Here is a 24,234-nt window from a genome sequence, read left to right as displayed (position 1 = left end):
GTATAAAGAAACCATGTGGCAACTACTGCTTTATAAACTGATTAAAATATATATATTGGTTTTTCGAGACAGAGTTTCTCTGTGTAGCTTTGCACCTTTCCTGGAACTTACTCTGTAGACCAGGCTGGCCTCGAACTCACAGAGATCCGCCTGGCTCTGCCTCCCGAGTGCTGGGATTAAAGGCATGTGCCACCACCGCTGAGCTTAAAATATAATTTTTAAAGATTTTGCATGGAGATACTACCATATGTGGATAGATGATGACAATCCCAGATGCCATGGGTCATAAAATGAAAATCTCTATTCCAGTTGTGAGCCTCCTCCCTCAGAGTTGTTGTCCAGAAAGTCCCTATAGGTCTCCCAAACTATACAGGGGATGGGTATTTCCATTAGTCAGCCACTGAAATTGGATATTAAGCCCCTGTTGATGAAAAAATCACAAATTTCAGTTGCACAATACAAGGAAACTGTGCTGGAAGCTCCCTCTTTACTGGAGAGCCTTCATAGTTCTGAAAACTACCATGTAGTCAGCTGGGGGAGCAATGTTAGTAATCTAAAGTCAGCTGTAGACCTTGTATGCTACAATACCAACTTACCAGGCATTGTTTTACATGTAAAATAATGCCACTACTGCTATGGGAGTAAGCAAATGATACCTGTTTGGATCTGAAACCCACTCAAGAGGAGGGAATTCATAATCAGTACTGTGTACCTGGTCAAAGGTCCATAGCTGGGGAGTCAGAGGCTTTGAGGGTGAACCTATTACTGTTGTTTTAGTAAATGGACATGTCAAACTGTCTTTTAAATATTTGTCTATACCAATAGACTATGGTTAGCCTTGGCCTTGAAAGAAGCTTCTCTTTGCACTGAATGGTGATTAATTCAGACACCCATGGCTGGGCAAGGTGCTAAGAATAAGATGAGTGTTCAGCATTAAACCCCCTCCAAGGCTCAAAGAACATGGCAGAAAAGTGAATGGAAATAAAGAAAGGAATAGATGAAGAAGGAGGAGTGTGAAATTGCCTTATGAGCATGACACAGTTGTGCACTCACAAACTCACAACATCAGGGTTTCCTGAATATGACCTGTAAAGACTAAGTCAGTAAACATTCAGCCATAGAAGTAAAGCTATTCATAGGGCCTTGTCCCACCCAGAAGAGATAATGATAGTCTAGGACTGATGAAGAAGAGGAAATATCTTGCTTCAGTTCTATAGCAACTGATGAGTTACTCAGGTTCCCATAGAGATTCACAACACAGTGCATGTGAGTGGCCCCAGTTAAATTCAGGATCACAAAGCAAAACAAGAAGACATGAAAGTGGTATCTAGACCTTGTGGGAGAAAGGGAGGAGAGATAGATAGATGGGAGTAAGAGGATGATAAAGCAGAGTGAAGAATGAGTATGAACAGATTATATTATGTAAAAAATTCAAAGATTAAATTAATGAAAAGAAAGAAAGAAAAATTATTCCTAGTGATGGAGGATAATCTCATGATAATACATTTACTTTTCTGTAATTTTTAAAATTAAAGTATAATTACATCATTTCCCCCTTCCCATTCCTCCCTCCAGTATCTCCCTTATCTCTCTCCCTTGCTTCTTCTCAGATTCTTGGCCTTTTCCTATAATTATTATTATTGTTTTATATGTGTGTGCATAAATATATAAAACAACCTGTTGGGTTTATCTAGTGTTACTTATATGTCTATGACTTCAAGGTTCACCACTCAGTATTGAGTAACCAATTAAAGGGTGCATCTCTTGGGAAGACGAATCACCCCCTCTTAAATGCCCATAGTTGCCTATAGTCTTGCCTATAGTCTTGATCAAAGACACTTATATATGTCTACTTTGACATATATAAAGGAAAAAATGGTTGTAACTATACTTCCAAGATCTTCGAGATATATTCAAGAAACCAAAACTAAGGAGATGAGATAAAATCTAAAGGTATGAATAATCAATTCAATACAATTAAAGCAGAAAATTCTCCAAATGTAGAGAAAGAAATTATATCCAAACACAAGAGGAATTTAGAACTTAAAACAGATATAACTAGTGAAGAGCATAGCATCTCCAAGACATATTGTAGTTAAGAAGTCAATAACACAAAGCATAGAAACAGTGTAAAAGGCATAAAGGAAAAACTACCAACTCACCTATGAAGGCAAACACATCAGAATACCATCAGATATCTCATCAGCAATCCTAAAATTCAGGAAAGCATAGAATGATATATTTCAAGCCCTGAAAGTAAATGACTAAAAAACAGGATTGCTATATATAGCAAAACCACCTTTTAAAAATATACAGCAAAATGAGAACATTAAAAATAAGCACAAACCATGGAAATTTATTTCTCTCCATAAAATCTCAAATATAAATGGCTTCAAGTCATCAACAAACAAAAGAGAAAGAGAATCTGACAAGATTAAAAAACAAGATTAAATTGTCTATTGTCTCCAAGAAACACACCTCATTGGCAAAGGCAACCACAGACCTACAGTTAAGCAATGAAAATCAATCTATCAAGTAAAAAGCTTTAAACTATTTGGTGTAACTATCCTATTAGCTGATAAAGGAGCCTCCTCACTAGCATTCACCAAAGGGATAAAGAATGTCACTACACATTAACAAAGTGAACAGTTCATTAAAACAAAATAAAAACTGTAAATGTGTATGCATAGGATGTTGAGGCTCACAATTTCATAAACCCTAAAGGAAATAAAAGATCAGATAGGTCCTGATACAAGGGTGGGTGATTTCAACACCCTACTCTCATCTTTAGATAGGTTATCCTAACTGAAAATCAACAAAGAAATGTCAGAGTTGAAATGCATCCATCACTATATAGGTCACAAAACAAGTTTTCAAAATACAAATTATCTGATAGAAATAATCAATTCTATGTATCTTATTATAGTATAGTGGAATAAAACTAGAAACAAAAAGCAAATGAAACAAAAACAGCTACACAAATATTTAGAGACTAAAGAATTCACTCTTCAATGACCAGGGAGTCACTGAGAAAGTTAGGAAGAAACTACTAAATTCCTATAATCAAATTAAAATGATAGCACAATGCATCTGAATCTCTGGCCCAAAGTGAAAGCAGTTCCAAGAGGAAAGCGTGTGGTTATAAGTGTTTACATTAAAAAATCAGAGTGATAGCAAATAAATAACCTAATGATACACCTCAAGGACTTGGAAGTACAAGAACAAGCCAAACCCACAAATAGTTGGTGGCAAGAAATAATAATGATCAGGGTAGAAATTAATGAAATAGAAACTAAAATAACAATACATAGAGTCAATCAAACAAAATGGTTCTTTGAAAGATTAAAAAAAAAATTCACAGTGCTAGCCAAACCAAACCAACCAAAAAAGAAAAGAAAAAGAAAAAGAAGATTCAAACTAATAGAGATATGGAAAAGGTTCTGCCATGACAAACTCCTTAGGGAGTACTTTGAAAAAGTATTTAAAAAGGAAAATCTAGAAGAAATGTATAGTTTCCCAGACATACATATGACCTACCAAAATGAAATCAATAAGATGTAAATAAATTAATAAGATCCACAATGAGCAATGAAGTTAAAGCAGGAACACTCTTTCCACAAAGAAGCACAGGGACAGATATAGTTACTACCAAATTCTTCCAAATGCACCAGGAAGTGCTACCAGCAACACTTCTCAAAGTGTTCCACAGAATTAAAGGATCATTGCCAAACTCATTATACAAAGACAGCATTACCTGGATAACAAAAAGAACATGCCCTAATTTGAGATGATAGGATTCTATACATAAGACACCCTATAATCTTTACTAAAAACTCTTTGGATGAAGTCATTGATATGAAAACCAGATATAGGCACAAAAATATAGCTCAATCTCCCTAATGAACATAGACAAACATTTTTCAAGCCGGGTGGCAGGGGCACACGCCTTTAATCCTAGCACTTAGGAGGCAGAGCCAGGCAGATCTCTGTGAGTTTGAGGCCAGCCTGGTATACAGAGTGAGATCCAGGACAGGCACCAAAACTACACAGAGAAACCCTGTCTCGAAAAAACAAATTCAATGAAATACTTGCAAACTAAATTTAACTGCACATAAAAAAGATAATTTATGTAATCAAGTTAGAATCATTTTAGAGAGGAAGGGATGCTTCAAAATACACAACTCAATAAATGTATACATCAATAAATATACTCAAGGATAAAAATACAATGATCATTGTAATAGGTACAAAAAAGTCTTTTGATGAAATCCAGTGCTTCATGATAAAAGCACTGAAGAGATTAGGAATAGAAGGAACAGATCTCAACAGAATAAGAGTTAGATATGACAACTCTAGTTGACATTATCTAATTGGAGTGAAAAATATAAAGCATTTCTACTGAAATCAAGAACAAGACAAGTGTGCGCCCTTTCTCCACTCTTAATGTACTGCTTGAAGTCTTATCTAGAACAAGAACACAAGAAAGAAATATGAACACAAACTGAAAAAGAAACCAAGTATTCTTGTTTGCAGATGCTATAATAATTCTAGACATAAAAAACCTTAAATATTCCATCAGAAAACTCTTAGGTATGATAGATACTTTGAGAAAAGTGATAAGTCAAAAAATTAACATGTAGAAATAAACCAAGAACAAACAAATTGAGGAAGAACTGAAGGAAATGATTAATTTGCAATTACTTAAGAAAATGCCCTGGGTAGTCTTCTTCCTAGACCAAACAACCACCGTCCACCTTTCAGAGACCTGTAGCTTAGGGTGCTAACAAGTAAGTAGGCCTTCTGCTTCCTTGTCCCTAAGTTACTCGATTCTACCTGCCTCCCCTGGACGTGCCTTGATGTTGCTGCCATGTTGGCCCTCCTCCTTTTTCTTCCCTAGGCTACCCAGTTCACCTGCCTGATTGCCTGATCCCACTGCTTTGCAGGACCCTCTCTCCTCCCATAGGCTGCCCAACTATCAGCCTACCTTTCCTCAAGACTCCACTGCCATTTTTGCCCACAGATAAACTCATCACCTTCTTACCCTTAAACCACCCAGCTCCCCATGGCCCATTCTCAGGACATCCTACCACTAGGTAGTCCCCTCTCATTCCTTCTCCCTTGGCCACAAAATTTACTGCTGGTCTTTTCTGGGACCTTGAATGACCTAGCCTCTAAGATTCTTCTTCCTACTCCCTAGGCTTCCCACCACCTCACCTACCTTCCCTGAGACTTCACACTGACTGTACACTTTCTTTCTTCCTTTGAGCTTAAAAACAAAACTCATATAGTTACCAGTAGATTCAGAAAATGCTTTGCCTAAATTCAAATTCCCTTCATGAGAGAAGTTCCAGAGAAAATAATGTTGGCAGGAATACACCTTTATCTAATAAGGACTACATGTGACAAACCCATAGCTAGCATCATCTTAATGGAGAAAAACTCAATGTAATATCATTAAAATCAGGAAAAAGACTAGGTTGTCCACTGTCTCCACTACTGTCCCATAAAGTGCTCAAAGTCTTAGCTACACCATTATGATGAGAAGAGATACAAATAGGAAAAGAACTCAAAGCATACTTGTTTTTGGATAATATGATGCTACACATAAGAGACCCCAAAGAATCCACGAGAAAACTCCTAGAACTAATATATTTCCTACACAATGTCTGGGTAAAAAAATAGACATCAAAGTTTTTCTATATACCAATGTGAAACACACTGAGGAAAAAAATCACAGATACAATTACATTCGCAATAGCTTTTTAAAAAACTCTCAGAGTTAAATCTAATCAAGGAGGTGAAGGACTTCTCCAATAGAAACTTTAAAACTTATGAAGACATTAGAAGATGGCAAGTTTTCCCATGCTTGTGGGTTGTTACAATAGTGTGAAAATGATAATCCTACCAAAAACAATTTACAGATTCATTTAATCCTAATCAAAATCCCCATGCCACTATTCACAGAAATAGAAAAAAATCTTAAAATTCATAAGGAAACATAAAAGACCCTGGATGGCCAAGGCAATCCTGAGCAAAGAGAATATACCTGATATCAAGTTATTCAACAGAATTTATAGTACTAAGGAGCATTGTAGTGACATGGGCACATGTGTGCGCGTGCATACACACACACACACACGCAGAGAGAGAGAGAGAGAGAGAGAGAGAGAGAGAGAGAGAGAGAGAGAGAGAGAGAGAGAGAGAAATTGATCAAGGAAACAACATAAAAGTCCCAAATAGAAGTCCATGCAGCTACCAACATCTGATTTTTGACAAAAATGGAAAGACAACACTTTCAGCAAACAGTGTTGGGAAGACTGATGTCTGCATGCAGAACAATGTAATTAGACCTGCCCTGTTAAAAAAAACCTCCAAATGGATCAAAGTCTTCAATGTAATATATGAAATTCTGTAACTGCTAGAATGGATGGGAGGGAGTAGACTACAACATATAGGAATAGATAAAAATGTTATAATTGGAACTACAGTCACTCAGAAATAAGGCCAACAATTGACAAAGGAAGCTCATGAAACTAAAAAGCTTCTGTACAACAAAGGAAACAGTCAATATGGTGAAGAGGCAACCTATAGAACAGAAGAAATTCTTTTTCAGTTATATATCTGAAAAAGGATTAATGTCTAGAATACATGAAAAACTAAACAAGTAAATAATCACCCCAATTAAAAATGGGATATAGGTCTAAACAGATAATTCTCAAAAGAATAAATAGCAATAGGTAATAAACACTTTTGAAGAGTATTATCATTAGCCATCAGAGAAATGCAAATTATAAAACTGCTCTGAGATTCTGTCACACCTAGTCAGAATGGCCATCATCGAGAAACCAGATGAGAACAAATACTGGCAACGATTTGTGGAAATAGGATTCATTGTTGGTGAAGTGTAAACTTTTGTAGCCATTAAGAAAATTAGTGTGGAGATTCTTCTAAAACCTTTCAACCTTTCTAATGCTGTGACCCTTTAATGTAGTTCCTTATGTTGCGATGTCCCCCAACCATAAAATTGTTTTTGGTGCTACTTCATAATTGTAATTTTGCTACTGTTATGAATCCTAATGTAAATGTCTGATATGTAGGATATCTGACATGTAACCCCTGTGAAAGGGTCATACAACCCCCAAAGAGTCACAACCCACAGGCTGAGAACCACTGCTCTGAAAGCTTAAGAGAGAACCACCATACCTTCCAGTTGTTCTTCTCTTGGACATAGACACAAATAATATTCTATATCTTACTACAGAAATACTTGCTCATCCATGTTTAAACTTGCTTTGTTTAAACTAGCTAAGAAATGGAAACAGTCTAGATGTCCACCAACTAATGACTAGATAATGAAAATATGGTACAGTGAGACTTTACTTAGCTACAAAGATAAATGATGCTATGAGATTTGCAGGTAAATGGGTGGCTCTAAAAAATTAGATCCCAAGTGAGGTTAGCCAGGCACAGAAAAACAAACCTCACACTATCCATCATATGTACATCTCACATCCTCCATTATATATAGCTCCCAGCTTCAAATCTTTAATTTTGTAAGTTCAATTTAGAGTACTAGTAGAAGACAGGGATCTAGAAAGGGTCCAGGGTGGGAATGGTCACAAGAATTGGAAATAATCAAGCTGGAAGGGAGCTGAATCCTCCACCTGACAGGTAGTTTTTGTAGTTCTAGAAGTGCCTATGTGGACTACTGGGGAAGAAATGATATCAATGGTCTCACACAGCTGTGAACTCTGTGACCTAAAAAACCAACCTGGAGAGCTAGAGGATCTCTTTTGCGCAATACTGTCCCTACCATTATGGGGGTAAACAACTTCTGATTGGATTTGATGCCTACTCAACAGGAGAGAATACATGTCTATTTCTGTAAATCTAAGCACATACCCATAGCGGTGGAAATCATAGTCTCTAGTAGTGAATAGAGATCCATGTTGTTTAGCAACTGACATAGATCAAGTTACCTTCTAAATATTTGTTTATACCCATAGAGGTACACTACTCTCAGCCTTATCAAGAAGCTTCTCTTTCCAGTAAACTGTAGTTAAAACAGAGACATAACTGCAGGGTACTAAGAACATGTGAGGGATGGGTGTTCAGCCCTAAATAAGACATTTATACCACCCTGTCCATAGTTCATGGGATACTGAAAATAGAAGCAAAGTGGAAAATAATGTAAGAGCTGATATAGGGAGAAGGCTATAAAATATCATCTGACACAGCTGTGCAACCACAAATTCAAAGCAACCAAGGATACCTTCACTAAGTATGCCCAAGAATTGAAATGTTGACTAATAGTCCAGTATGGCTAGGGGAGGGTCTCAGGAGGGTCTGTTCTTCACAGTTGGACTATTTGCTACTGATAGATTTAGGGAGAAAGGGAGCCATTGCCTTTAATTGTATGTTCAATGATAATTCCACCAGGTTCCAATGGATAGTTCTAGTTTAATGTTCACACAGATGGATAAGGTATAGTACCTATACAAATTAGACTTTTATTATAACAAAAATAAAATTATAACATTTTCAAGAAAATTAATGGACCTAGAAATCATTATGTTAAACCAAGTGAGCTAGCCTAAGAAAGACAAAGACTGCACATTTTCTCTTCTATGTAGAATCTCGAGCAAAACAAGTGTGTTTGCGTGTGATGAAACTAGAAAGGGATCATGAAAGGGAGGAAGGTATTGTAAGGAAAGAGAAAGGAAGAGAATACATGTAACGTGAAGACATAAAAGGTGCCGCTCTTACAGTGGTGTATTTTAGTCCTTTATATTGACTGTAAAAGTAGACTTGAAACTGATGGACATTGTCTTCCAGCTATACATGTTAGTGTCTCGTAGGTGAAACAGATTTCCTTCATTTTTTATATATTTCTCTCATTTTTAAAATAGGAATAAAAGGTAGACTCCATTTTCTGTCCCTAAAAATTCCAGGCTTCAACTGTCTGCTGTGGTAGTCTCAAAATAGTTTCACAATGTGTAATTTTCTTTTATCAGATTTCCTTCAGTCAACAGAGTAATAGATGGCCAGCTGCTACACTGTACATTTTATAACAATCACTTTTACTTAAGACAAAAGCAAAAAATATGATTCCTTGTGTTCTGATTGTCTAAACGCTAAACATCTATGCTGCTTTTAAGATAAGTAGTAATTTTCTTGTTACCCAAACTCTCCTAGCTTACTTTTCATCATTTAACCAAATTGAATTTCTGTAACTTCAGCAAGACAATGTTCACATAAGAAAAACTTACTATCTAGAGAATTCCAATGCCAATTATCTAAAATGTGCTCCTGCATTTTTATTATACTGACTAGAATTTAGAAGTAGTTGGGATGTTATTATGAACAACTTACTTGGTTTGTGTCAGATCAACTAAAATGAGATCTTTCTCTAGAAGTACAGCAACAGCATAGGGTTCTTGACATTCTACAACAAAAAGAAAGAATTGAAAAGTTTCCATACTACATATTTTATTTAAACCACCAACATTGCATTTCCTTTATCTCATATAGAGATGGTATTTAAATGATGAGAAAACCAAATTATGAACTAAAGTGACAAAGAATACTTTAATAAAATGTTTTATTTGACACATATAATGTTAAGATCTCTAATAGAACTAGGAAAAATGACCATATGTATAGTACATAGTAAATACATTTCAAAAATCATGGAGAGATGGCAATCCTGGACTAACAGAGAGTGAAAGTGTCACATCAACTTTATGATCACTATCATACTCATCCATAACCTTAGTGTTTTAGATTGGAATCATGCCTACTAGGAGACACGCTAAGACTGCACTAACTCTGCTTCTCTGGGATATGATACACAATCACCTCACTACGACAGTAAAACACTGAGAGTTGGATGTATACTTCAAGTCAACATGGTTTAGTGTACTCTTATAGATTATTCCTATGTGCATGAGTGCAAGCCTACAAAAATCAAAAGTCAGGTTTCTAAAACCCAATCTTCTTTCCATTGTTCCTTTCCCTCCTATTCTTGCTCCATTATATCCCAGAAACTGTCTCAAAAACCAAAGGCCATATGGGGAATAAGACTAACAATAAATCTTTCTCATGGAGTTTTTGTTCTAGAGAGGTTTACAAGTTGTGAACAGTGAAGAATTCAGGAACTACTATGAGCTATAAGTAAATAAGGGTAATGGTATAAAATGTAACTTGTGTTAAGATGGGGAGCAGTGATTTAGTTAAGAGGCAAAGAAAGTATTGTTTTCCATTTACAATAAAGGCCTAGTGGAGAAAGCCACAGTGAAAGTAGTGTTCTCAGTTTTAGGAAACTGTGTATAAGAAAACATTTCATATGCATGATCTTTGATTCTCGGTAGCTAGAGTGTTATTTTTTTCTATATTGTTTAGAAAGTATGTTGAAAGAGGCATAGGATTATCAACCATTGGCTAATCTGAAATTGAAACCTAGGGCTCTAAACTCCAACTTCCATCTTGTTTTTATTATACCAGCAGTTTCTACTGGCTGGTCGGAAAAGTATTTATCCTAAACTCAGTAATCACTTGGAAGATGTTTCCTACTGAGGGCTGAAGTTTTGGGTGGGAAATTTAAAAGCTGGTGTAGACAGCCTTCAGAGTAACTTCCAGGCCTGAGAAGCTACAGTGCCTACACAAGTTTATGTTTATAACCAACATTCACACGAGAGAAAAAACACAAAAGCAAACAAGTAAATGAGAACAAGGGTTAGAACTTGCTGGTGTTTAGGTAGTTATCTCTATGGCAATAGGTAGACTGCTACAATCCAATATCCACACTGTTCTCATCCTCAGATGTTCCCACTATTTATCTCTAGCATCGTTTAAAGTTTCTCAGTGTTGTTTTAATACAATTTGGCTCTTAATTTGAAGAACAGTAGGGTTCCATATGAGTATTTATTTCCTCCTCGTCAGCTCTCCTTAGGAACACCATTGGTTAGGTTTATAGCAAATGTTAGAAGATAAAATGGCCGAGGCACTACCATGTGTGAACCAAAGTCATAGGTTAATTAAAATTTTAGATAGTTACATCTATCAAAAGTTGGTTGTTCCTACACAAATAAAAACTGGCAACAGAAGTTTCACCTTTGTAGAAGCCCTTTATATATTGTGATAACTACTAAAGAATTGTTTATGAATCAATGTCGAGTTCAATTCTTTGCCTATTATTTACTAAAAGTTTTGCCTTGGGCATATTAGTTGTATTTCTTGACTTGAAGTTTCTTTTCCACTGAAATGTCACAATTATAACTACCTTAAACTGTTATAAAAGTTATATGAAAAATCATACATGATGGTATTTATAGCTAGTAGATTGCAATGATAGTGCCTCTTTAGGTTGGTGTGTCTCATCTTTTAACCCTTGCTCCTACTAATTAAGGGTAAAAAAAGTTCTATCACAATTGTTATTCTGAAGATAATGCATCATTTGAGAGGCTTAGAGATGGCTGGCCAACTAAATGTAGATGTGAAATGGCAAGCTCTAATTACAGTCATTACTCTAGGTGATGATCCCATTAACAATGTTTAAACATTTGAGTTTTGTGAGAATGAGTTAAATCATCAAATGTCATAAAAGTATCAGCAGTATTAAAATTATGAATGACTTAGTTTAGCTTGGAAATGACATTTATTATTATTTAGCTGTAAAAGTTGGAATTTCCTCTTAACTACTATGGAGTAATAATTAAAATATATTAACAAGATAATATAGGACAGTGCATAGAATATTGTGTCATATGTAGAAAAAACAAGATAATGTGGAGTGGGGGTGTTGGGTGGGGGAGTGAGAGAAGGGGAGGGAGTGGGAACTGTGGTTGGTATATAAAATGAATAAAAAATTTAAAATAAAAAAATGCTGTGACTGTGTGTGAAACATGTAGTGGTTTGGGGTTTGTTTTAATATTTTATTTTTGTTCATTTTGAAGCAAAGACTCACACACACTATAGCATAAACTGTACTAAAACTCACTATGTAGCTTAGGCTGGTCTTGAACTCATGACAATTTTCTTGCTTCAGTTTCCCCACTTCTGAGATTATATGAGTTAAACAACACACCCAGCTACATTAAATATATATTTCTTATAAATGCCTTTGGTGCAGTTTGGATTTTGAGAGTATCTCTAGAAACCTGCATATTCCTTGGACAAACCCTACTAAAACTAGTGCTTTCTTTCATCTTAGTATTTCCTCAAAGTTCTTCTGTTACTCTCCAAACTCCTCCAAAAATCTTAGTTGTTTTCTTCTAAATTGATCTTACCAAACCCCACAATTTATAAAACCTTTACTCAATATTCTCAATAAGGTCTGTTTAAATCCTATTTCTCTATTGAGGCTTTACATGAATATTTCAGTCATTTAACCAGCTATAAAAAGGTGGATTATTTATAATGTGAACCATATAATTCAGCATTATAATCATGCATTACTTCAATTCAACAATTCATAGTTATTTCATTGACCCAACCAGACTTTATGTAAAGATTATGTTCATATTTCTATAAGCTTAACAAGTACTTATAGTATTGAGACCAAAGCAACATTCAATAAATAGATGTTGATTAAAAATGTAGGTCATTTGTCTCTAGTAACTCTTGAAATAAAGTGCTACATTGATTGTTATCTATTATATATTTTTAAAAAGTTAAATAATTTAAAGGAAATCAATATATTTAGTAATGAAACACAACATATGTATTTTCATAGTTAACAAAACATGTTCATTTACCTTTCCACTGACATATTTGGGCAAAATCATTCCCTTTCTATACATGATAAATAAAACATGTAAGTATCTTAGTGGCTAGTAAGTGTCAGAGGTAAATCATAAATCCAAGTATTCTGTCCCAAGTCAAGTTTTAGTCTTATATCTACAAGTCCCCTATATTGTTGTGACCATAAATTAATATTTCTGGTTTACTTTTTAACCATTTTAGATTTCTTTATTTTATCACCATTAGATTTTTTGTATGAGTTTAGACTAGTTTTATGTTTACAAAGGTTTTGCATCTTTACTCAAGATGATAAATACACACATGCATCTCTCCTCCTGGTGGTTTTATGACTATTCTCCAAATTAAAACAAATCACTAACCACACATCAGCAATCCTAGAGTAATCAGGTGTGCTGCAGTTGCATCTGAAGCAAAGGCAGATGTGAAGGAGATGCAGCACCACCAGAGTTACAGATCACTGATATCAGGTAAGTGCTTTAACTTTGATTGGCATTGGGAAGGGATGGGTGGAGCTGGTCTAGGAGAGACTATTAGGAGACCTCAGTTTCCCCAAGTGACTTCACCCTGGACCCCTATCGGACCCTCCCAGCTCAGCTTCCACCATCCTTATCAAAGTTTAAAGCACTTACCTGATATTAGAACCTGAAACGCCAGCACTGCTGCACTACATCTGTCTTACTTCCAGTTTGCCAAGTAGGTACAATTGCAGAACCTGCGCCAGCAACTGTAGCTCAGTGTTGTACCACAATGGATATCTGCTGCCAAAACTGAAAATATTTAACCTTAATTTCATTAGGAACTTGTCATTTCAAAATGATTTTTTTCTAAAACTGAATGTTTCATTTTTATCTACTTACCATTTGGATAAGGTGTTTCACATAAAGTTAGAAATTCAACAATAGGATGATCCATTTCAAGTACTGTGATTGCTTTTCCATGCATGATGGTTAAACTTGGTCTTCTGCAAGCTTTGTCATATGACAGCCCACCAGAGAATATTATAAATGGTTCACTACATAGGGGGAGAAAGGGCAATGAGACTGTATTCTTTAAAATAACACCAAGTCAAAACATAAGCCTTTAAATAATGGGTTCAGAGGAGATTGTCCACAATGCAAATAGCCTTCCTGACCCGAGTTTCTCAGCTAACAATGACTATTTCCTCAACTCCCTTTTCCGATCTATACTCTAGCTACTAGACTGACTAATGGGTAAGTGTAAAGGTAGTTGAGCGGCGTTGGGAAAAGACAAGCTGGAGTGAAGTGGAGGTACTCACTGACTCTCAAAGGGACATATTTGTACACTTTGTTTGGCTACCAAATTCTTTATCACTGTCATTAGAACATCAGTTTATGTTATAATATTCAATTAATGAGTGGGCATGTGGGACCCAAGTCCCTCAGATGAAAAAGAGGGGCAGATTTTAATACAAAATGAAGCGTCACAGTGGAAAGCTCAGAATGATAGATGAGAACATGAAAATTCTAGATAATGAAGTTTCTGTAGTAAAAGGTTTATTAGCAGATAGAAAAATAATATGTAGATGAATAATAATTTGTCAGAGAATATCTCCTCAGTTTTATGCATATCCAGCAAGCTCTAGCTGGATCAAATAACTTCACATATAATTTTATTCTATTACTTTATTATTTTTTTATTTCTGAAATTAAAACACAATTGCATCATTTTCTCCCTTCCCTTTCTTCCCTCCAACCGCTCCCATGTACCCTCCTTTGCTCTCTCTCAACTTATGGCCGTTTTCTTTGTTTACACACACACACACACACACACACACACACACACACACACACACCCTGTTCAGTGTATATATTACTTTTCAAGATACAAATAAGTAATAAACTGAGTGTCACTCATTTCTCATTTTTGTTGGGTTGAGACTGTTCTGGGAGAGAGGGGAGGTTTTCGGGGGGACTAGGAAGAGTGGAGGGAGGGGAAACTGTGGTCAGCGTGTAATGTATGAGAGAAAAAAGAGATAGAAAGAGACAAGAAGAAAGAAAGAAAGAAAGAAGGAAGGAAGGAAGGAAAGAAAGAAAGAAAGAACGAAAGAAAGAAAGAAAGAATGAATGGTGGCACATGCCTTTAATCCCAACACTCAGGAGGCAGAGGCAGGTGGATCTTTGTGAGTCCCAGGCCAGCCTGGGCTACAGAGTGAGATCCAGGGAAGGTGCAAAGCTACACAGAGAAACCCTGTCTCAGAAAAAAAAAAGAAAGGAAGGAAGGAAGAAAGGAAGGAAGGAAGGAGGGGAGTGGAGGGGATGGGAGGGGAGCAGAGGGGAGGGGAAGGGAAGGGAAAGGTAGGGAAGGGAAAGGAAGGGAAAGGAAGGGAAGGGAAGGGAAGGGAAAGGTAGGGAAGGGAAGGGAAGGGAAGTGGGAGGGCAAGGAAAGAAGGAAAGAAAGAAAAAGTGAGAGAGAAATGTACTCAAAATGTATTCCTGTATATGTCCTTTAGGGCATTTACAGAGACAATGGCCACACGGAATAGCAAGTGAAGGCAGTCATGGAAGACCTGTGCTGAAGGTTGGAAGTACTGTCCAACAGTTTGGGGTTCAGGGAGGACCTTCTCTTTGTTTTTTATTAAAGTTTTTAATTGCCCCAAAATTAACAGATAGATAGAAAATTGATAATATTTACAACCCAGTTATACCCTTGTCCTCTTTCTATGCCCCCCCAACAAATACCAACCAAACTACTTCTCATGCTATTTAAAAACTGCTCATTTTTTTTTGTCTTGGTCTTTGCTACTAGAGCCTACCAGATTCAAAAGCTGGCAGTAATTTATGTTTTAGCACACAAGTCAAATTACACAGTGTGTGATAGATAGTTAAAACCAACTGAATCAAATTGAACATTGCTGAGCACATCACAGGAGTACATTTTCAAAATGACACGTTTGTAATCAAACAGAAGCCATAAAGTCCACGGATCATAAGATTTATCATGGGAAAAGCATCTCAGGCTTTACATGAAACGGTTTGTTCTCATTTTGCTGTAATCTATAAAAAAGACTGAACACTAATTGATAATTCAATGGATATTATAGTCCTTAGGACAGCCAACACTGAAGTAAGGAAAAAATTCTTTCCTTACTGGAAAGGGTCCTGAGAGTTTACACTGTATAAAATGTGATATATACTACTGACTCCAAAGGCACAAGAAAACTTCTAATTATAAATAGTATTTTAATAAGAGAAGAATTATGTAAGATTTTGTTTCCATCCACAATGTTTAAATTTGGAATATTTTATTTCTTTAGTTATACTATATTAAACTGGTCTGCTAAAGAGATATTGATAATTTACCATAATTTTATAATATTAAAACTTCAGGACAGTAAATTTTAACAAACATAATTGTATCTATGATGCTAAGAGCACATTACAATATGAGCAAGTGACTAATATAAAGTAGGAATTTTCAGCTTATAGTTCTGTTTAGGGGCTGACAAGACGGCTCAGCATGTCAAAGTGCTTGCTGCACAAGCCTGCCTCCTGAGTTAGACCCCCCAGAACCCACGTGCATGTACATGCACAATAATAATAATAACAACAACAACAACAATAATAATGTTCAGGTAAGGTTTATTATGCTCATGTTGGATGGGAAAATACCACTAATAATAATTTAAATTAAAGAAGCAATGCAAAAATAGTGGGTATGGTGTCTATAAATGTAATAAAATTGTATTAAATGTTATTTCATCTTATACATCTTAAAATTTAGTTCTTTTCCATTATGAAAATACATAACTTTATAATTCCAGCTAAAGGTTTTCTCTCCAGTTTCTGTATGCAACATCCTAAATTCATAGAGATCTGGTTATATATTTAAATCTCATAAGGAATATCAATAGATACATATATTTAGCTTAATGAACACTACTGTAAGTATCATAAATGTTTTAAAGTACTCAGTTATTAGAATTAATATATATGATGTTAATATAAATATAATTAAAATATGTTATTTGTTATTTTCAATATTCATAATAATCAACAAAAATAAGTGATTGATTTAGAGAATTTATAATTCTGTGACAATATAACATATCAAAGATTGCTGGCTTCTTCTATTCACCAAGTACAGCCACATACCTGTTCCTGCAAGTTTTGTACTCTACTTTAAGAATCGGTTTACAAGACTCAGACTTTCTTCCTTCTCTTTGACTTTTTCCTAATGAAAGAAAGAAAAAAAGAATTAAATCTGATTTAAACTATACTGATCCATGAGAATTTTTAAAATTTCAGTTAAGAAATATAAGCATGAAACAATAATATAATGGAAAAAAAAAAGAAAAGAAATCTACAAGCTTCTGGGGGTGAGTCATGTAGCTTCCTGCACTGCGACAGTAACCCCTGAACAGATTGCACCATGGCAGGTGATACAAACATGCCCGAAGCCAAAGGCTGAAGCACAGCTTTAATTGTAGATACTGCTTACAGGAGAGAATGGGACAAGCACTATTTAATTTTTCCATCAATGATGATTAAGTTTGGAATAATTTTATTACTTTAGTTATATTGTTAAACTGGTCATTTTTATGAGTTAATGCATAGTAACATCAGTTTAAGCTAAAGATATTGGCTTATTCTTAAAGTACCCATATGTGACATAATAAGTCTATTTATTCTAATGTTTTACCTTTTATCTCCCTTCTTGAAGACAATTTTGCTAGATTTAGATTTATGGACAATATCAGGCCATGAGCTAAGAGTTTGCTATGTGGGAATTCATGTAATGTAATGACTACTTAATGATAGTCCATCATCTTCTAGTTTTAATATTTTCTAAATGAGGAATCCTTGGTGTTTTGAACTTTGCTTCCTCTATATAGAATGTGTTTTTTTCCTTCTGGTTGTTTTCAGACAACTTTTATGTCTTTTATTTGCAGCAACTTAAAAATGTTACGTCTCAACTTGTTTTGGGGTTGTTTGTTTGTTTTATTTAAATTTATTCTATTAACAGTTCTAACAGGCTTCTTGAATTAATAACTTCCACAAAATTTTGTAACTTTTTTTGCCATTTATCTATAATATATTTTGATGTTTGCTTCTTTTTCTGGAATATGAGTCAGCTTTGTTAGAATTTTTGTTGTGGAACACATCTATGAGTCTTAATTTTTATATTTGTTTTTGTCAATATTTTTGTTACAGATTTCAAGTAAACTAGTTTCAACTTAATGGAGATAAGAGGTAATTTCAAATAAAAGAAGCTCAATGAAATCATTTCAACAGACCTACATAAAATGCAAGTATGTTCACAAATAAATGAAATTATCAAGAGTATTAATTATAAGACATGTGATCACTTAAAATTAACAATAATATATCTGTGTATGATATGTAATTATAGTATAAGTGATAATGAAGGTAGATAAGTAGATCTATATGGCTACAAGATGTCTCTATATTATATGAAGTGTTAAAATTTTAGCACTAACATATTAAGTAGTTAAGGAAACATTGTGATACGTGAAACAATCAATAGAAAAACAACAAAGTGCCCATGAATTAAAATGTATTCCTAATAATAATATTTAAATTATTTGAAAGTGGGAAAACAATGAAAAGCCACCAAATACAGTACGAACAACAGAAAACAATAAGAAGTAGATCTAAATCTAATCTTACTAGTAATTATATTTAATGTTTATGGACTAAACATACTAACTCTAAGACGGGAAAAAACAGAAGACCTAAAATATGCTCTTTATAGAAGAGCTAATTGGCCGGGCGGCAGTGGCTCACACCTTTAATTCCAGCAGCACTCGGGAGGCAGAGCCAGGCGGATCTCTGTGAGTTTGAGGTCAGCCTGGTCTACAGAGCAAGATCCAGGACAGGCACCAAAACTACACAGAGAAACCCTGTCTTGAAAAACAAAAAAACAAAAAACAAAAAAACAAAAAACAAAAAAACAAAAAACGAAGAAGAAGAAGAAGAAGAAGAAGAAGAAGAAGAAGAAGAAGAAGAAGAAGAAGAGCTGATTGATGTCCTCTGCCAGTCTGCAACATAAAGGAATTGGAAAAATTAAAGTTGTGAAGAGGCAATTCTATAGTCTCCATAATTTCTTTTCAAAGTATGTATCTTACCATGTGGAACTGTGGTTTGGAAAGGGCGACTTGGGCTTTTCAGGTTCCATAAAGTCAAGCTACCATCTGAATGGCTGCACATGAATTGTTTGCCCTCATGATGCCAATCAATTGAATGAATAGCCTGATAAAATAATAAAAAAACAAGTACGTGGGAAAAGTAGATATATTATATCATCATACATTCCAAAAACACTTTGACATAAAATTAATATACTGATAACATGTTAAAATAATTGTTTTCTCACCCAGGTTAGGCTGTCTTTGGCTTCAATACACTACACACCTTTAAAAGGCTATCAAAACTTACTTAAATAACAATTTAAAATTTTTAATAACATTAGATCCCAGAACATTTTGATGTAAATTCTATGCCCTTCCTATATCCTACCATCCCTGTTTGAAAAATTACTTACATGGAAGTAAGAGTATAGTTATCAGAAGATAATTTCATGTAAGATGTAGGCCTAGTATCACTTAAAGCATATAATTTAAAAAATAATTTGAGCTAGTACCTGAAGGCATTCTATATGCCAGATTGCATGATATGCACTTTACATACAATGTATTATTTAATCATATAAAGGGTATTATTTTATTTTACTATTATTTGTTTTCATATGGTGAAATTGGCCTAGAGACTGAGATACTCATTTGCTTTTTAAAGCCACAGAAGTCAAAGCAAACTCCTTATCAAACCTATATTCTCAACTGTTACACAGTATTGCCTCAAGCATATAATATACTAATTGATTTAAAGCAAGTAAGATTTAATTTTTAAATTTCAAGTCCATTATATAGTTTTGAATTAGACAAGATTCAACAGTAATTCATTTTTAAAGTTGTATTAATCCCTGTGGCAGTGGTGTAGTATCTTTTATAATATAGATTTTAAAGAAAGATCTACTGAATAAGTAATAGATATTGCATTTCCAAATCTTTGGTATTCTTTGTGAATAAATTAATCACCATAATTTAACCATTGTGCTAAATACAACGAGACAAGACCCATTGGATAAGAAAATAAAAAGGTGTATAAAACATCTCCCCCCTCCACAAGAAATGTAGAGTGAAGGTTAATATGGGTGAATATTAATCATATTTATTATTCAGAACTTTAAGCACATGTGTGCTTATATAATTACATAACTCAATTCTTTATGCAACCAAGTGTGAAATTTTCAACCAATATGTATAGTATTAGAGTTACAGCTAACTGATACCTTGACTAATCATTAAACATAAAAGTAATAAGGTAGGATTCAGACCTTAAGATAAGAGTAAGCAGAAGATAAAAGGCAATATGAAATCCTGTACTTGTGGAATTTTTTCTTTTCTTTTTTTCTCACTCTAGCCATAATTTCTGTGCAGAGACTCTTTTCTTAACAGTCTCCAACATTTAGAGACAACATTCTTCATTGTCTTCTCTGTTTATTTTTGTCTTTTCTCTTTCTTTTCCCTTCTGCAGGTAGTTCAAACAAAATAGCTTCTTTTGTCAACTTTGCTGAACCTCAGTCAAACTATGTGGTCAGCAAAAGTAGAGGATGAGAAAGTGTAAAGACCCAAAGCCTTATCTATGGTGATATATTGTGTCCCCCAAAATATTGTGCACCCTAATAAACTTATCTGGGGTCAGAGAACAGAACACCCATAATATTAAACATAGAGGTTAGGCAGTGGTAGCACACGCCTTTAATCCTAGCATTCCAGAGGCAGAGATCCGTCTTGATCTCTGTGAGTTTAAAGCCACACTGGAAACAGCAAGGCATGGTGACTCATGCCTTTAATCCTAGGAAGTGATGGCTGAAAGCACAAAGGCATTTAAGGCTTGAGGACCTAGAACCAGGAACTAGAGCTGATTAAGCTTTTAAGGCTTTTGAGCAACAGTTCAGCTGAGATTCATTCTGAATGAGGACTCAGAGACTTCCAGTTTGAGGAAACAGGATCAGCTGAGGAATTGGCAAGGTGAGGTGGCTGTGGCTTCTTCTGCTTCTCTGATCTTCCAGCATTCACCCCAATAACGGGTTCTGGGTTTGTTTTTATTAATAAGACCTTCTAACAATTTGTGCTACACTCATCCTAACCCAGTGAAATCCTACCTACTGGGGAGGACAAAAAAAAAATTATAGCCACTACTATAAATGAAATAGAATTACAGCAAATAGAGCAGTGATGTAAACATTGTCTTCTTTTAGAGATCAAGATGTCAAATGGTGTATAACTAAGGAGCTGGTAAATGAGCTGATGGTGGGTATTTGATTTTTGTTTATTTACTTACATCATATTATTCCCAGCAAAACAGGGACTTACTAGAAACCAAATATCAATAATCAATTCAAGAAAAACATAAAACAAAGAATTTGAAGGAAAAATACTAGTCATATTTTTCAACAGTGACTTTTTCTTGAAAACAAAAATTTAAAAACTATATAGCAATCTGACAAAAGGAAATATGCAGTTCCCATGGAATCAAAATATTATCCTCATGCCAAATTGAAATATTTCTCTGAGATTATTAAAGAAATAACAATATAAAGAAACAAAAAACATAACTATTGTAGAAGAAAGCCTTTCCTTTTTATTATTTAGAAAAAATCCACTCTGTATTCTAGGCTGGCCTGAAATTTACTATTTAGCTCTAGTTGGCTTTGAGCTTATGGCAATTCTTCTGCCTTACCTTTTCAAGTAGTTGGGAGTAGAGGCATAATCTACAACACCTAGCTGAAGTAACTTTTTGCAGCTAATTATTTTTCAATATAATATTGGATTTCCAAACAAAAACTCATCTATGACTATTCATCAAGGGACAGTTAGATAGTTCAAATAGCTTTTTGGTGCCTACAGAACTAATAGAATTTTGAAATACAAAAGAGACAAGAAGAGAGTTCATAATGAGAAAGCAAATACCAGTAGCAAAATCATGAAGGTAAGAAGTAATTTATTTCAGTATGAAAAAAGTGCGCAACAAGTCCCAAATATGTGAACTTTTTAGAAAGATGCATAAATTACACTTTTTAAAAAAAGTACCACAGCTTTAGTTTTCATTTTCATACTCTGTTAACAGGAGTCATTTGAAGGTCCTGATGTAGAAAATCACATGGTCTGATTATATCTTTGAAAGAGAATCTATTAGTGAAGAATATACAGAGAGGTAGATGTTAAGATACTCATAACCAGTCAAGCAGTTTAACATAGGGTTATTGGGTGTAGAAATGACAAAGTGGAAATAAGAGATTGGTAATAATAACAAAGACAAAATAAAAAGCCTATAGAAACTGATTGCATATGATACATTGAAGAAGAGCAAAATAGAAAGCATTAATGTGGACATTCTAAACTGCTTTTAAAAGAAAAAGAACACAGAAAGTGGTATGAGTAATCAAATATAAATTCAGTTCTGGTGGTATTTATTTAGACTTACCTATTAAATTGCTAGATATTTAAATATAAAGCTTAAGAGAAAGGTAAAGGCCAGGGATTTTTAGTTGTATTAAGCGTATTGCTTATACAGGTAGTATTAGAAATGAGAACCTGTACAAATAAACATAAATTAGAGGAAGCATCTAAAGATAGACATTTTTTTGAGGTGGGAGGGCTCACTTCATCATTCAGCCAGCCTCAAACTAGTGACACATTTTGTCTTCCTGCCTTAGTCTCTCAAATACCTAGTATATGCCAGTGTACCAGACTTGAGAATCCATAATTTAAATGAATCAGAGATGGACAAAAGAGGCATAATAAATGAGACAGGCACAAACAAGAAAAGAAACAATTTTAAGAATGGTGTAGCACTGAGAAGAGTATATGTGATGTTTAAATCACCTTAGAGACTTATTAAAGATAGCTTCTAGATATGACAAAGTGCTAAGAAAGTTTGAAAAGTTTTGCAGTAAAATAAAGTTTATAATTATCTCCATTAGAATGACAGGACCTACAAATATGTAGTGTAATATGTGATATAATTTATTTATGTGCATATATAATTTAAGTCCATATATAAAATAATCTCTGTGCATAAGTTATATATACAATCATACTCTATTAACTCAGAATATTTCTAATCTTTATTTAAAAGTTCAATTTCAGAATTAATATGCTTACTTCTTAAGGTTTGAAATTTTTTAGGCTAAAGAAAAACAATTTTCAGCATTTTTCTTTTGGTTTCTTATTGAACTGTTCTTTTCTGATTCTAACAGGCTAAATCGTGTTTGGATTTTTCTCTAGCTCTTAGTCTTGCAAAAAGGATAAATATTCATACCCTACCTTTGCATTTTGTGTATTTAACAACAGCAAAAAAGCTAGCTTAGCTCTATGGAGTCACTTTCCCTTATGATTCAGATATACTGGAAGTAGGTATGAAGAACATAATTGCATGATATTGTTTGCATGGCTGTTTTTCACCAGTCATCACCAAATTGCCCATACACTACACAATTAACTTCTGAACTCTTTGGCAATATAACTGTATCATATAAATGATAAAATATTAGTTTGAGAGAACCATTAAAAAAGGAACTGTGGGCCGGGCTGTGGCAACACATGCCTTTAATCCCAGCACTCGGGAGGCAGAGCCAGGCGGATTTCTGTGAGTTCGAGGCCAGCCTGGTCTACAGAGTGAGTTCCAGGACAGGCTCCAAAGCTACACAGAGAAACTCTGCCTCAAAGGAAAAAAAAAGAAAGAAAAGAAAAGAAAAAAGAAATGAACTGTGGATTTTATGAAATACAATTGTTAGCAAGATTTTTTTTTTATTTTTATTTTTTTAGTAATGTGTATATATACATGTGTGGGTATATGCACATGAGTACAGTGCCTGAGAAGGCTAGAAGAGGGAATCAGATACCATGGAGCTGGAGTTACATGTAGTTGTGAGTTACCACATCCTGTGCAAGAGCAGGCCATGCTCTTAAACATTAAGACATTTCTCTAGCCCATGAAATGTACCTTTAGCCACCAAAACTTTAAAATTTTAATTGTTATAATATGATAGGAAAGAAAATGTTGAGTATTCTAAGGCAACTAGAAGTCCATTGGGTGATAGTTTTTTATTCCTCTAATGTAAAAATGAAGTGTTCTAAACGAACTAGATGGGACTCTAGTTTACTTCCATGCTCCCTTAAGTCATGTGACAATCTACCCATACAAGAGCAGATGTTAACTAGGCAGAGATTTTTGACCTGTATTTTTCTTCTGTCTTGCCCCACTCCTGCCTTACTTCTGATCTAAGGGACTAGATGATCACCGTTGCTTCCAAGTTACAAGAAATGATTTCCCTTTCCATCTTCTTTTTCGGCTGTATTGTTTTCGTAGCAGTTTCCTCTAGATGGGAGAATAATTAAAGGCCTAGAATCAAGAGACCAACTGAAAT

At 34.7% G+C, this 24,234-nt stretch overlaps 1 protein-coding gene across 4 annotated transcripts in view; it reads right to left on the bottom strand.

Annotated features, from left to right (window-relative positions):
- Stxbp5l (syntaxin binding protein 5L) overlaps window positions 1–24,234 on the bottom strand; it is a 231,240-nt gene that overhangs the window by 90,205 nt on the left and 116,801 nt on the right. For all 4 annotated transcript variants that reach the window (XM_059277086.1, XM_059277088.1, XM_059277087.1 and 1 more), the window contains exons 8-11: window positions 18,869–18,992; window positions 16,875–16,953; window positions 13,620–13,774; window positions 9,373–9,445 (exon numbers count right to left, since the gene is read on the bottom strand). In XM_059277086.1, coding sequence (XP_059133069.1) covers window positions 9,373–9,445; window positions 13,620–13,774; window positions 16,875–16,953; window positions 18,869–18,992 — 431 coding nt within the window. The remainder of the gene's footprint in view (window positions 1–9,372; window positions 9,446–13,619; window positions 13,775–16,874; window positions 16,954–18,868; window positions 18,993–24,234) is intronic.

The sequence above is a fragment of the Peromyscus eremicus genome, chromosome 12 (assembly GCF_949786415.1).
Source record: "Peromyscus eremicus chromosome 12, PerEre_H2_v1, whole genome shotgun sequence".
Lineage (NCBI taxonomy): Eukaryota > Metazoa > Chordata > Mammalia > Rodentia > Cricetidae > Peromyscus > Peromyscus eremicus.
Note: the sequence above shows the minus strand (reverse complement) of the source record. Positions and strands in the feature narration are given on the sequence as shown.